We start from the raw sequence: 14,464 nt of genomic DNA on the forward strand, positions 1-14,464 counted from the left end.
TTTGTTTTTCACCCTCATTACTCAATCATGTATTGAAAAGAAAACCCAGTAACAAACTGTTAGAGGAAATCTTACAGAGCATGTCAGTTCTCTGGGAGCATCACCTGATTAGGCAAGTTAGTAGTTAATCAGTGTAAGTTAATCAGTGTAGCATTATAGCATAGAGGCTACTGTTGTCGGTTTTTCCCCTCTACCTTCACTCCCAGACAAGGGCTTATAAAGTGCGAGAGGGACTTTAGAGACTTGTTTAGCTGAGACATTGTTAGAATGCTATTAGAACATTCTGCCTGCTGATGGTAGAATGTTCTAAATTAAACACGGTGAAACTGAAAGGTATCTATTGGAATGTCAGAGCCGAGGGTTTGTACCCGTCATTATTGTCCGACTCCCACTTAATTGTCGTTCATAACGCCCTCAACTTTTCAATTTTTCTGCTCCGCAGCTAGACTATCCTCTTATATGGCAAGAAGACCCGATTAAATATCTAGGGATCTGGGTACATAGGGATGCGGAACACGTAATCAGACAAAATTATGGGACTGCCATTGACCGCATAGAAACGCAGACACAAAGATGGATAGCTCTCCCTCTATCCCTTGCTGATAGAATCTCCTTGCTGAAAATGGTGATCCTACCGAAATTACTGTACTTATTTATCAACATCCCTATCGCCCCTCCAACATCGGTATTCGCCAGAATCCGTACGGGATTTGTGACATTAATCTGGGCAGGGAAACAAGCTAGAATCAGTCTTCGTACCCTAACTCTCCCGTACAGCGCAGGAGGATTCACGGTACCAGATGTGTATTTATACTACTTATGTGCACATGCACATTTTGCGTACTACTGGCACCACCCAGTGGCGTTTTTACCACACCTAGCGGTTGAAGCAGCTGATGCTAGCCCGATACCATTGACTAATATCATGTCGCATACTAGATCCCACCTAACATTACAGGAGATAAACACAGTACACACCACGTCCAAAGCATGGGAACGGCTCAGTCAACTAGCACACAAACACCTGATATATGCTCCGAGCCTTCCCCTGGCCTCACACTCTAAATTGTCGGTCACGATGGAACGAAACAACATGGCAATACTGGAGCAAGCGGGCCTGTCGAAACTGGGGGACCTATACACCAATGGTACTTTCCTTACGCATGATGACCTATCATACATAAGTAACCAAACATTGCTATTCCGATTCCTATACCATAGATTACGAGCTGCTGCTCGGGAGCTCTACCCCTCTTTCCCTGATGAACCCCCCACCTTACACTCACTGCAACTACTGTTGACATTACCTGACAATGCACACATCATATCAAAACTGTACAGACAGGCGCAGTCAGAGATTGGGACTGACACAGTTAGAGCAAGAGACAAATGGTCCACACTGCTGGATACCCCCCTCACAGAGGAAGACTGGACGACTAGCTGCACACTGATTACACTTCTCACTCTGAATGGAAACCTGCGGCTTATTCATTATAAATATCTCCATCAAGTATATCATACTCCCATGAAATGATTTAAAATTAAACTGCGAGATGATGCACGGTGCAGGAGATGTGGAGCGGACCAGGCAGACTTTGCCCACCTAGCATGGTGCTGTGCGAAAGTGCAGCAGTACTGGATTGCAGTCACAAATCATCTAGCGAGGATGATGTACTGTGCCGTCCCCTGCACCCCTAGAGTATGCTTGCTTGGCCTTGATATGCCGGTGCGAGCAAAGGGTAAGAAACTTGTAGCCATTCTACTGTTACTTGCGAAACGCAGAATCTCCATACACTGCGATAGTAGGCGAGCCCCGGCGCTTAAGAACTGGATAGAAGACGCTGTTTACTGCAGGGATAACTTTTTAATATACGCTGAGGAACTGCCTGCTGTCTCTAAACCATCGAATATCTGGGAACCGCTATCTGAGTACTTGCGTGAAAATCCAGATCTGACAAAAACGGCTTCTATTACCATGTACTGACTATATATATTAATATCTGATATTGTTACATGTTGAGATCTGCCTATACTGTATGTGTCCTAGCCGCACCTGTAATGCTGTGCTAATTTCGTGCTTTGCTTTTTAGATCCACTTTTGTAATTTTAAGATTTGCATACTAAATGCATGTGACTGATGTACAATCTGTTCTTTTTTTCACTTTATGGAATAAAACTGATAATTTTGTTATTTAAAAAAAAAATCAATTTTCTAATGTAACATTATTAGCCTGCTGCCAAGGACTATATTGGTTGTTAAATGGCCTGAACCTTATACATTATACACTTATAGGCGGAAGAGCTATAAGGCTATTAGAACATTCCACCTGCTGAAGGTAGATTTTTTTTAGGAGGGAGAAACATATAAACAAACATTGGAATGATTGAAAAGAAGGGTTGTACCAGCCATTGTTGGTCCTCCCTAAGCCACGTCATTGCCTTCAAGGGTTATCAGTTATCAAATATTATTTATTTTATTTATTTATCAGATTTATAGTGCGCATGGCTGCCCCAGCGATGGGGCGTCCCAGCGCAGACCACAGACTCCCGGACAAGAACCAGTTACTAGAAGCTTTAAGACGGAAAGAGACAGGTCTTTATGGCCTTCCGGAACGCAAGATGATTCTGGATCACTCTGATGGACACAGGAAGTGAGTTCCAGAGTTGCGCGGCCAGGCTGCGAAAGGAACGTCCACCCGCTCTGGCTTTCCAAACACGCTGGTGCACACCAGAGCTAAGGCGGCGGATCTTAAAGGACGTCGCGGCGCATAGAACTCTAGCACACCCGTCAGTCCCGCCGGTGCCTGAGGTGACAAGATCTTATGCGCCAAACAAAGCGCCTTGAATTGAATGCGCTTTTCTACCGGCAACCAGTGAAGTTTCTGAAGTACATGGGAAACCGAGCAAGTGTGCGGAAGGGCCATCAGCATACAGGCAGCTGCATTCTGTGCCCTTTGAAGACGCTTGACGCTAGCCTTGTTCGCGCCCAAGTATAGGCAGTTCCCGTAATCCAGTCTAGACAAGATTGTCGACTGAAGGATGATTTGGCGAACTTTAGGAGGGAAAAAGCCCAACAACGGTTTCAGGCCCCTCAGAAGCCCAAAACAAGCCCCAGCCACTGCTTTCGATTGGGCGTCAAATGTTAGGCCATTGTCAAACCAAATGCCTAGGTTTTTCACTGCCTCCTTGGGCAGGGGGGGCAGGTTTCAGGCGGTCCGGCCAATAAATCTCGGACCACACCCCCTGATCTTTCCCAAACAGCAAGATCTCGGACTTGCTGGTGTTAAGCTGTAAGCAGTTCATCGCCATCCAGTCCGCAATCACAGAGAGGTCCTCTTTAAACTTGATCAAGTTGGTACAGCTTGGTACATTGATTTAATCTAATAAAATGGACTGAATTTACCATGTCTTTGAAAACTATACACTGATCACAACCTTCAAATTAGTTGCTTCATCTCTTTGAGATAACTTATTTATTCATGCAGTATCTCGCACTGTGATCGACTCCTCATGGCAACCTACTAATATTTGTATTTGACATTTGTGATGTGTTTTTCTGCTACCCTTGTTACTCACTCTGTGCTTTCTTACTGCCCTACATCACATCTTGTGGGGAACTTCAGGAAGGGTGGCATGGTGTACATCTCAGGCCGGGAGCAGGGATTTGGCCTTGCAGCGCAGGAGCCTTGGATTCAGTTTGCCACCGTGAGAGAGAACATCCTCTTTGGAAGAGGGTTCAATGCTCGCTTCTACCAGGAAGTTATCGAGGCCTGCGCGCTTACAGATGATCTCAATGTGAGTACCAGTGAACTGAAATTAAATCACTACACTATTTGGTTCACTTCTCCTTGCAATTTTCAGAAGTGTTAATTCAACTACCAGAATCCACACAAAACACTGGTGCTCTATTGTGCAACTAGGGGACATTCCACCAGAACAAGGCTGTTCTACCTTCAGGTGGCCTTTGACCACCTTACCAGATTCTGTCACACATTACTGGGGCTACACTGGAAGATAACATACAAGTAGTTGCTCTAGCTTCCTTGTGTTCTGACTTCAAGCATGTTCGTGTGGAGTGCTCTTACCTCTGAGCCACACTATATTAAAGAGATAAGTTGCTCCGAGTCAGACTTTAAAGACTGATTGTGCGCTGGCGCTACTTAGATGAATGAACTCCAGTTTGTTGACACTAAACACAAATAAGACCAACATTGTAGTATTGAGGAATCACTATGCATGGTGACACAACAGGTGGCCAATTGAACTAGGCCCTTCCCCCTGACCCCTTCTCCTAATAATCTTGAGATTGTTTTTGTTGAGCAGCTCATACTCATTCCTGATATAGACAGGATTCCACCACCTGCTTGTATATGCTTCACATCATTAACACATCATTAATTTGCTTCCAGTTATTTACAGAAAGGCACTGGTCCAGTCTGCATTATTTTAAGACTTGACTACTGCTGTTGTCTGTATTTCAATCTATGGCCTACCTTACAAATAGACAGAATGCTGCTATTTAGATAATCCTCAGTTTGAATCAAAGAGCCTATATGTCTTCTCATTTATTTTATGTATATTGGCTGCCTATCCACAAATGATATCAATTTGAAACAGTTTACATCAGCTACAAGGTGCCAATGTACATCAGCCACAGAACTTCACCTATCGTCCTACGCATGATCCACCTTCATTACTTACTCTTGAGGTCTCTGCTGTCTATGGAAGATAGCCTTGTGGTCGTCCCTTGCTTTCGTCGTGCTCGAATGGGAGATATATCTCTTCAAGGGTTCACGGTAAAAGCTTGCAACTCTCTCTCTCTCTCCATACATGTCAGCACTGATCTATTGAGCTTCCAGAAATGCCTGAAAACCTACCTTTTTGGAAGGTTTCACACTAATCTATAGATTCCATTTAGACTAAATGTTGTAGGCATAGCACCAGGGTGGTAGTAAAGGATATTTTACACCTATTCTTGTGACCAATACCTAATTTATCATAGGGAAATAATAGAAAAAGAAATAATAAAGATAACTTTCCTCAATGAAAATTGTGTAGACTATTCTGAAACTTTGCAGCATTGTTTACTATTGTAAAGCAGTAGGATATACGCGCTATCAAAAGTGCAAATACACCGACAGTTCCCTCTTCCTGCCCTCCCCGCTTTACATCCCTTAGCGCCTGGACACTCTTTCCATTGGGTAATCAAAAGCTTTAGAAAAAGCAAAATAAACAAACAAATAAACGGCGTCATTGTATGAAATTGTTTCCGATAAGTTGTGTTTAAAGGACTACAGATTGTTTATATGCCTACAGTCCAGAGATTGGCTTTTGTAGAAACATTGATGGTGATTCCTCCTCTTACAGTGAGAACCGCCAGTGGAAAAGCTGCCTTGATACAAAGAAGAAGTGAGAAGACATTATCTCACGGATACATATGTTGAGAATGATGGTTCATACATTTTTGTGTATCATTCGTGTTGGTATAATGTTGACTGTGCGATTTACTGTATGAGTATTTGCAGAATATATGATGTTACAACGCAAACAATCACAACTTATGCTTTTACAAGGCAGTTTTTACATCGCGACTACCATTACATCGCATGATTTTACAACGCATGCCATTACAACGCATTTTTTTAAAACTACCATTACAACGCATTCCATTACAATGCATACCATTACAACACATAATACGTTTAGGGCAACATTAGGGTAATTGTTGGGTAGTGTAGGGGTAAAAATTACTATTCCCACTCCAGTGAGTGCAACAGTAGGGTAAGTGTTGGATAGTGTAGGGGTAAAAATGACTATTCCCATGTACCCTAAAACCCATACCCACCCTAAAACGAAAAAAAATCGCCATTACTTACCTAATAATGCATTGTAAGGGCATGCGTTGTAATGGCATGCGTTGTAATAGCATGCGTTGTAATAGCATGCGTTGTAATAGCATGCGTTGTAGTGACATGCGTTGTAATGGAATGCGTTGTAATGGAATGCGTTGTAACGGCATGCGATGTAAAGGCAGTTGCATTGTAACAGTTGCGATGTAAAGGTAGTGCGTTGTAATGACTGTGTTGTAATGGATGTTTCCCATATTTGCAAATCAGGAAGTGACAATATGACGATGATGTCCCAATTAATGCCATCTGTACACTGGATGAACCTTCTTGTAAGAGTTGGAAGAAGAGGCCTTCTTCATGTAACTTTCACTATTGGTGTGCCCTGTGAAGACTCGCATACTGGCCACTATTACAACAGCAAGACTGACTTAACAGAAACCATGTCACTTCCCTTCTAGAAGATCCATTGATCCTGCTCTCAATTTTGACTATCTGCTAAGAAGAGTGTAGGGCTTCAAAGTGCCCCTTTTTTGCTCTTCTTTCTTTTTCTTTTTTTAGAAATATTAAGGCGATTAAAACATTCTACTTTTGGGTACTTACAATTTTACTAAAGTGAACTGATGATACTGAAGTGTTTTGGGATTTTTTTGTCCTGCTTCTGTCTGTTTTCCTGAGACATCTGATGCTTTCTAAACTCTATCTTTAGCAGAATATTATTGTCCTAAAGGCGTTTCTATGCTGTTCCTTTTTTCCCTCAGGTTTTGCCAGCAGGCGACCAAACCGAGGTAGGGGAAAATGGAGTGACCCTCAGTGGAGGGCAGAAGGCTCGGATTGCCCTGGCCAGAGCGGTTTATCAGGTGAGTTAAAGAGAGCAAATTCAAAAACTCTACATCTAGATGGCATGTGCAGGGAGACAATGTGAGAATTTCCTGGTTAGAGGATGAAACAGTAGTAGCTCGTTTGGACTTTGTTAGGGCGAAACAAGGCACTAAATAACAAGCGGAATTAGTTAGAAGTTGTACAGTAATTGTTATTCATAACTTTGAGTTGTGCCTAGTAATGTGATCCTTACCAGTGCTAAACATTTCCACATTTCATTTGTTAACGCCCCCTTGATTCTTGTATCTCTCAAGTTCTGCGGTGAAATGAAAGTCCCTGCAAGAACGCAAAGACTTAGGGAACCCTTGTGTTTTTGTTCACTCATTACAATAATCTTCACGGCCATTTTGACCACTGACCTGTTTAAATCACACTCTTTCAAATGCTGTTGCTTTACTTTCAAAGAGTTTGAGTTCAGGAGGTTTCCAAAGGTGTGGGTAGCAGGCCAGCTAGTGTGCAGAAGAGCAGAATAAACAATCAACTGTGGTATGGTTTTCTACAAACTCAAAGAAAATTCAGGGGACCGGTATTGACTTCTTGATATTTGTTGCATGGTTTAAGAACCTAAATAAAACTACAAATTCACTTCAAAACACATATTTGTTGAGGTCACTTTGGTAAAATTTGAACTAGAGGAAAAAGAACTCTTGACTCTTAAAAACCAGTTAGAAAACTGGAACCTACTTTCTTTTAACCCCTTCGACGCTCATGACGAGCCCAGCTCGTCATGGAGTTTCCATTGGTTTCAATGGAAAGTCAATGGACCTACTCGCACACCCCTTAGCATCCAAGTGGTTAAAACCAGTTGAGAAACCGATTTTTTTTTCTTAATGAAACACATTTGGAAACAACAGGACTTTTTCACTTTTGAAAGTAACCACGCACTGGAAAAAGATTAAGAAGTTATAGTTTTACACTATTTTAAGGTGTGACTATGAAAGCATTAAATATCTTTTAAACTATGTATTGTGCAAAATTTTATGGGGCAGTGAAAAAGTAGGGACATAAATGCACACTTAAACATCTTACCAATTTCTTGATAGTGCCCTGAGTATGCTGCTCTAGAATTGGCGGTTGTGCAATGTAAGTCAGGAGGGCACCACTCTGGTACCAATTGCGTGCCCATTTGCGATAACGCAAGCAATTTGTCTATTCCCAGTTGATCAATGTAACTCTCTTCTCCTAGCACCAGGTCTTTTTTAGATAATAGAGCGCTTTGTAAATCCAATTTACTCTACACTACATTACCACATATTGACATGCTTATGGCAATACCAAAGTGATTGTGTCTGGGATAGATTTAAGCTCTAAGGATGTTGGTGGTGATAAACATATTTTGCTTTTCTCCAAATTAATATAGCTTAGAAATACAAATGTGTAAAATTGTACCACAGTATGTGGCATCACATACTGTCATCATTTGGAAATTGTTGTACAGTTGTATGGTGTACTTTAATAAACTCAATTTGAAGTTTGATGCTGGGGTGTGGAGCCTCCTCCTTGGACATCGATAGTGAAAAACGTAGGCATCAACATTGACGACGAGCTCTCAATGCGGACCTAATTTCAAGCCCTAGTAGGAACCTGTTTTGGAGTACTACGGATGCCTAATACATTTCGGCAACTAACAACAAGAAAGTGCCAATACTGATCAAAATCAATTTCTGGAATACTAAATAAACATCCTAAGCAAGAAAAGAAATTCATGAAAGGGTATTGACTAGTTAATAGTTTTTTATTTCTAAAGTATTTTTCACAAATTTCACAATTTTAATACATAGTGCAAACGATTTTTACTTCTTCCAACAAAACATAAATATAAATATAAATACGGTTAACATACACACACTCATTCATTCAATTCCACAAACATATCACAAGTAGCCAGATTCAAGTCCAACACTTACACTAAGAACATTCTAAACTTATCCAATGAAACTACTAGCCAAAGAAAGCCACAATCTACAGAAAGTTATATACAGTAAACCACTTTTTTATATATATATAACGTACATTCCTGAGTCTCAAATCACTTTGTGGATTTATTTGAAATTGAAAGGAAAGCGGTAATGTACGGCATTAGGACCACCAGGTTAGACTGTTTGAACACCTGGATGATCCAGTAGATCACAGTGGCGGGGCCTACGCGTTTCGAATCCCAATACAGTTGGTAGGGATTCTCTTCAGGGCCTATTGTAGAAATCTGGGAAAATAAGAAAATTGAAAAGAAAAGAGAAGATACATCAGTGATGTTAAATATTTAGATTTCAAAAATCTTTAAAAAAAACAACAAAAAAAACCACTACAGGACACATCAGGAGCACTGCTTCGCAATACTACAACCGGTCAACACAAGAGCTTACCAATATTTTCTCATTTTTATCTACAGGCGGAAACTTTAGAATCGTGCTGGAAGGAACAGATAATCACGAAAGGTCTTGTTCCTGGATCATGGGGATAAAAGAAAACTGGTCTGAACCTTGGGCTATATTATATTAAGCAGCTTCACTCACTATGCCGATTAGGAAAAAATAGAAAAAATAGAAATGCTAAAGCTAACCACTTACTTATTTTTCAGATGAAATGCCGGTTATGGAGAATTGAACGCTCGTTGTAGATCCGAATTGCTGGAGGTTACCTGGGGGTATATAATCTACTTTAGAACCATTGTGGCGCATAGAAGCAAAAACCAAGAACCATTGTGGCGCATAGAGGCAAAAACCAAGACTCGTTCAAATGCCAATAACTAACACTGTGAGAGAAGATGATGAGCGAAAGTTGTCGAGGCAGAACATTATCAAGACCGTATTACGCATAGTTATGTTATGTCACTCTAGAGTTTACTTGATCTTCTTTCCACATCGGTTAAGGGTGAGTATATCTCAGGTAGGGGACAGATGGTACTAACAGCAAAAGGAAAACCAACTTTTAGGGGTGGTACTCTTACCGGAGAGGATGGATCTTCAAGCTTGACCCCATTTGAATGTCGATATTCATATCGACGACCTACCAAAAGAGAAATTAAGGATGGCATTAGCACCACTTAATAGCCACAGTTCTAAATAGGCTGATCGGCTCGTCGATCCAATTCGAAAATAGTCTTACCGGGCAGTATAGAAGTCGCTCTACGCCCGTGTTCTGCTTGAGCAAGGGTGACGGACAGCTGTGTTTAATCTCGGCGCCGCTACGATTCTAAAATGAGAAAGTGACATCCACGCTTATACTCTGAACTACTAGCAGAGCGATGGGTGCAGTTATAACAACCGGCGCGGGAGAATAGACTTACTTTCGTGTAATCCTGCTTACAATCCCGGTGGCGTCCTATTCGGCACTGATCTTTCGCGCATGCGCGAAAGATCAGTGCCGAGTAGGACGCCACCGGGATTGTAAGCAGGATTACACGAAAGTAAGTCTATTCTCCCGCGCCGGTTGTCATAACTGCACCCATCTAGCAGAGCACCCATCGCTCTGCTAGTAGTTCAGAGTATAAGCGTGGATGTCACTTTCTCATTTTAGAATCGTAGCGGCGCCGAGATTAAACACAGCGGTCCGTCACCCTTGCTCAAGCAGAACACAGGCGTAGAGCGACTTCTATACTGCCCGGTAAGACTATTTTCGAATTGGATCGACGAGCCGATCAGCCTATTTAGAACTGTGGCTATTAAGTGGTGCTAATGCCATCCTTAATTTCTCTTTTGGTAGGTCGTCGATATGAATATCGACATTCAAATGGGGTCAAGCTTGAAGATCCATCCTCTCCGGTAAGAGTACCACCCCTAAAAGTTGGTTTTCCTTTTGCTGTTAGTACCATCTGTCCCCTACCTGAGATATACTCACCCTTAACCGATGTGGAAAGAAGATCAAGTAAACTCTAGAGTGACATAACATAACTATGCGTAATACGGTCTTGATAATGTTCGGCCTCGACAACTTTCGCTCATCATCTTCTCTCACAGTGTTAGTTATTGGCATTTGAACGAGTCTTGGTTTTTGCCTCTATGCGCCACAATGTTTCTTGGTTTTTGCTTCTATGCGCCACAATGGTTCTAAAGTAGATTATATACCCCCAGGTAACCTCCAGCAATTCGGATCTACAACGAGCGTTCAATTCTCCATAACCGGCATTTCATCTGAAAAATAAGTAAGTGGTTAGCTTTAGCATTTCTATTTTTTCTATTTTTTCCTAATCGGCATAGTGAGTGAAGCTGCTTAATATAATATAGCCCAAGGTTCAGACCAGTTTTCTTTTATCCCCATGATCCAGGAACAAGACCTTTCGTGATTATCTGTTCCTTCCAGCACGATTCTAAAGTTTCCGCCTGTAGATAAAAATGAGAAAATATTGGTAAGCTCTTGTGTTGACCGGTTGTAGTATTGCGAAGCAGTGCTCCTGATGTGTCCTGTAGTGTTTTTTGTTTTTTTTTAAAGATTTTTGAAATCTAAATATTTAACATCACTGATGTATCTTCTCTTTTCTTTTCAATTTTCTTATTTTCCCAGATTTCTACAATAGGCCCTGAAGAGAATCCCTACCAACTGTATTGGGATTCGAAACACGTAGGCCCCGCCACTGTGATCTACTGGATCATCCAGGTGTTCAAACAGTCTAACCTGGTGGTCCTAATGCCATACATTACCGCTTTCCTTTCAATTTCAAATAAATCCACAAAGTGATTTGAGACTCAGGAATGTACGTTATATAGATATAAAAAAGTGGTTTACTGTATATAACTTTCTGTAGATTGTGGCTTTCTTTGGCTAGTAGTTTCATTGGATAAGTTTAGAATGTTCTTAGTGTAAGTGTTGGACTTGAATCTGGCTACTTGTGATATGTTTGTGGAATTGAATGAATGAGTGTGTGTATGTTAACCGTATTTATATTTATGTTTTGTTGGAAGAAGTAAAAATCGTTTGCACTATGTATTAAAATTGTGAAATTTGTGAAAAAATACTTTAGTAATAAAAAACTATTAACTAGCCAATACCCTTTCATGAATTTCTATTCTTGCTTAGGATGTTTATTTAGTATTCCAGAAATTGATTTTGATCAGTATTGGCACTTTCTTGTTGTTAGTTGACTTTCCGGCTCAGCCTTACTGACTAGAGCCAAACCCCAGTACTTTTTTCTAATACATTTCGGCAGCTTCTCCCCCAGGATTCCAGGAGGACAGCGGATCAGGCTCTGATCACATCCAGACTGGACTATGCTAATGCCCTCTATCTGGGTTTGCCGGACTACCTGTTACAGCGTCTCCTGGTAGTGCAAAATGCAGGAGCAAGATCAATTCTTAAACTTAAACCCAGATCACATATGTCCCCCCATCTGAAGTCCTTACATTGGCTCCCAGTTAGGGAAAGAATAACATTTAAGGCTTTGGTTATTTTTTTTTAAAACCTTCCATGGAATAGGCGCCACCTATCTTAGAAAACGAGTCAGCCGTTATGTGCCCATCAGGACACTTAGATCATCCAACGCCGACCTGGCTTGCATCCCCAAAGCTTATCTGGCATGCAGAGGCGGCAGATCTTTTGGCTTTTTGGGAGCCCACATCTGGAATTAACTGCTGGCAGCTCTGAGATCTTTAACAGTGCTCTCCCCCTTTAAAAAACAGCTGAAAACGTGGCTATTTAAAAACTAAGCAGCGTAAGGTATGCACTTGTTAATTGCCAGCGCCTGGACACTCCGGAAGGAGTAGCTATGCGCTATACAAATGCAGGTATTCCATTCATTCATAGTTGGTCTGGGGCAAGATTCCGGATTGTAAAAGATGGACTTAAATTCATAAAGTTGAAGCAGAGCTTCATATATTTGTGGGTATCCAACCTAAATGCTGGTTTCACAGCGGAAGAGTCATGACTTTATACAACGAATATATGATAAATAATCGCTGATTGGCATGAAGTCGTTTTTGGACCCTCATTTACCATTAACTCCCTCTATTCTCCTTTTTCTTTTCTCAGGATAAAGATATTTACCTACTCGATGACCCTCTAGCTGCTGTAGATGCTGACGTTGCTCGCCACCTGCTCGAGAAGTGTTTTTTGGGGATCCTGAAACACAAGACCAGAATCCTTTGCACCCACAGAACAGAGTTTTTGGAGAAAGCAGACACTGTGGTACTGATGGACAATGGGAAAGTTTTACAGATAGGTAATGTGTCTGCATCTGGTTGATGTTCTGAAATATGGGTTTTTGAGTACCAAGGTTATTTTTTGGGTTTAGGGTGGGTATGGGCTTTTGAGTGGCAAGGGTAATTTTAGAGGTTTAGGGTGGGTATGAGTTTTTGGGTGACAAGGGTACTTTTTAGGGTTTAGGGTGGGTATGGGCTTTTGGGTTGCAGGGGCAATTCTAGGATTTAGCTTATGTTTGAGTTTTTGAGTGGCAAGGGTATTTTTAGGGTTTAGGGTGAGTTTGGGTTGTTAGTGTGGTAATGGGTTTTTAGGGTTTAGGGTGGATATGGATTTTTGGGTGGTAAGGGTGTGTGTGTTGCCACACATACGCCTTTCCCATACATGCCTTTACAACGAAAATTAGTTGTAAATACATATGCGTCACAAAGCCTTGCGTGGTAGTGTTGCGGTTGTTGTAATGACCGCAGGGTAACTGCATGTGTGGTAATGGCATGCGTGGTTCTGTCATGCACCCAATATATAATGTGCAATCAGATGATAGCGTGTATTGTAGCGAAGACCCACTTTTTCTCTGGTTCTTGTGCCTACCTTATCCCATATGCTTGTCACACCCTTGGTTACTTTGTGATTCTCTAATCTTTATCTCTCTTATTATTCCTTATCTTTGTCACATTGCGTGTTTCATTCTCCTTTTTGTCTTCTCTCTGTCTCTCACATGTTCGCGCTAAAACTTGCAGGGACCCCAGCTGAAATCCTTCCACTAGTTGAAACCACCCCGCAACAGAGGGAGAAAGTCACCAAGAAGCTGGAGAAAGGTGAGTTTGCTGTGCTCTGGGGATCTTAGCATGATTCAAGGCTGCATTGGTGCTATCCACCTATTTAACGTACACTGGTGGATCTAAAACTCCCTGTAGCTGCTGTTTCAAGCTCATCACCTCACGCTGCTTCCCTGTGTGTGTGATGCATTTTTATGATTCAGCATTTATATATATATATTTTTTTTTAATTAACAAGTTGCAATAACAACAAGTTCCCCATTCCAGCCCTTTCTCCTTTTGCCATTTGTCCACCTCACCACCCAGAGAGCTCCACAATGCACTGCTTCAGACCCCCAAAAAGAAAAAAGAAAACTTGGTTACGCAGTCTGATTTGGATTTAGAATTCCGCTTGGTATGGTATGAGGCCTCCCCACCTTGCTTCATTCTCCACCCCTCACGGCTGCCCATTTCCGAAACACAGTCTGAGAACTATAAGGCTCTGGTCCAGGTGAGTAGTCTGAAATTATTTGTAAAATAAATCTAATAGCGCTCGCCATTGTTCACTAAATTCTTGCTCTGTGCCTGTGATGCTGAGACCTTTTCCATTCTCGAGATTTCCCATAGTCCGTGATACCAGTTTATCCCCGTTAGAGGATCTGCTCTACGCCATCTGCCTACGAGTGTCTATTTAGCCACCACTGGAACATCAGTACCAGTTTCCTGAGCCCCTTCCCTGAGCCTCAGTTCACATTGGGTAGCCTCCCTAATAAAATGTTTGGAGCTGAGTATAGAACTCTTATTATTACTATTCTTGTTAATATTATTTTTATTATTCATTTATTATAG

At 41.5% G+C, this 14,464-nt stretch overlaps 1 protein-coding gene across 2 annotated transcripts in view; it reads left to right on the forward strand.

Moving 5' to 3' along the window:
* The window catches only part of ABCC10 (ATP binding cassette subfamily C member 10), a 255,940-nt gene that overhangs the window by 142,681 nt on the left and 98,795 nt on the right, over positions 1-14,464 (forward strand). For both annotated transcript variants that reach the window (XM_078647432.1, XM_078647433.1), the window contains exons 8-11: positions 3,624-3,795; positions 6,608-6,706; positions 12,690-12,879; positions 13,598-13,675. In XM_078647432.1, the coding sequence (XP_078503558.1) occupies positions 3,624-3,795; positions 6,608-6,706; positions 12,690-12,879; positions 13,598-13,675 (539 nt within the window). The remainder of the gene's footprint in view (positions 1-3,623; positions 3,796-6,607; positions 6,707-12,689; positions 12,880-13,597; positions 13,676-14,464) is intronic.

This window comes from Lissotriton helveticus, chromosome 6 (genome assembly GCF_964261635.1).
Source record: "Lissotriton helveticus chromosome 6, aLisHel1.1, whole genome shotgun sequence".
NCBI lineage: Eukaryota > Metazoa > Chordata > Amphibia > Caudata > Salamandridae > Lissotriton > Lissotriton helveticus.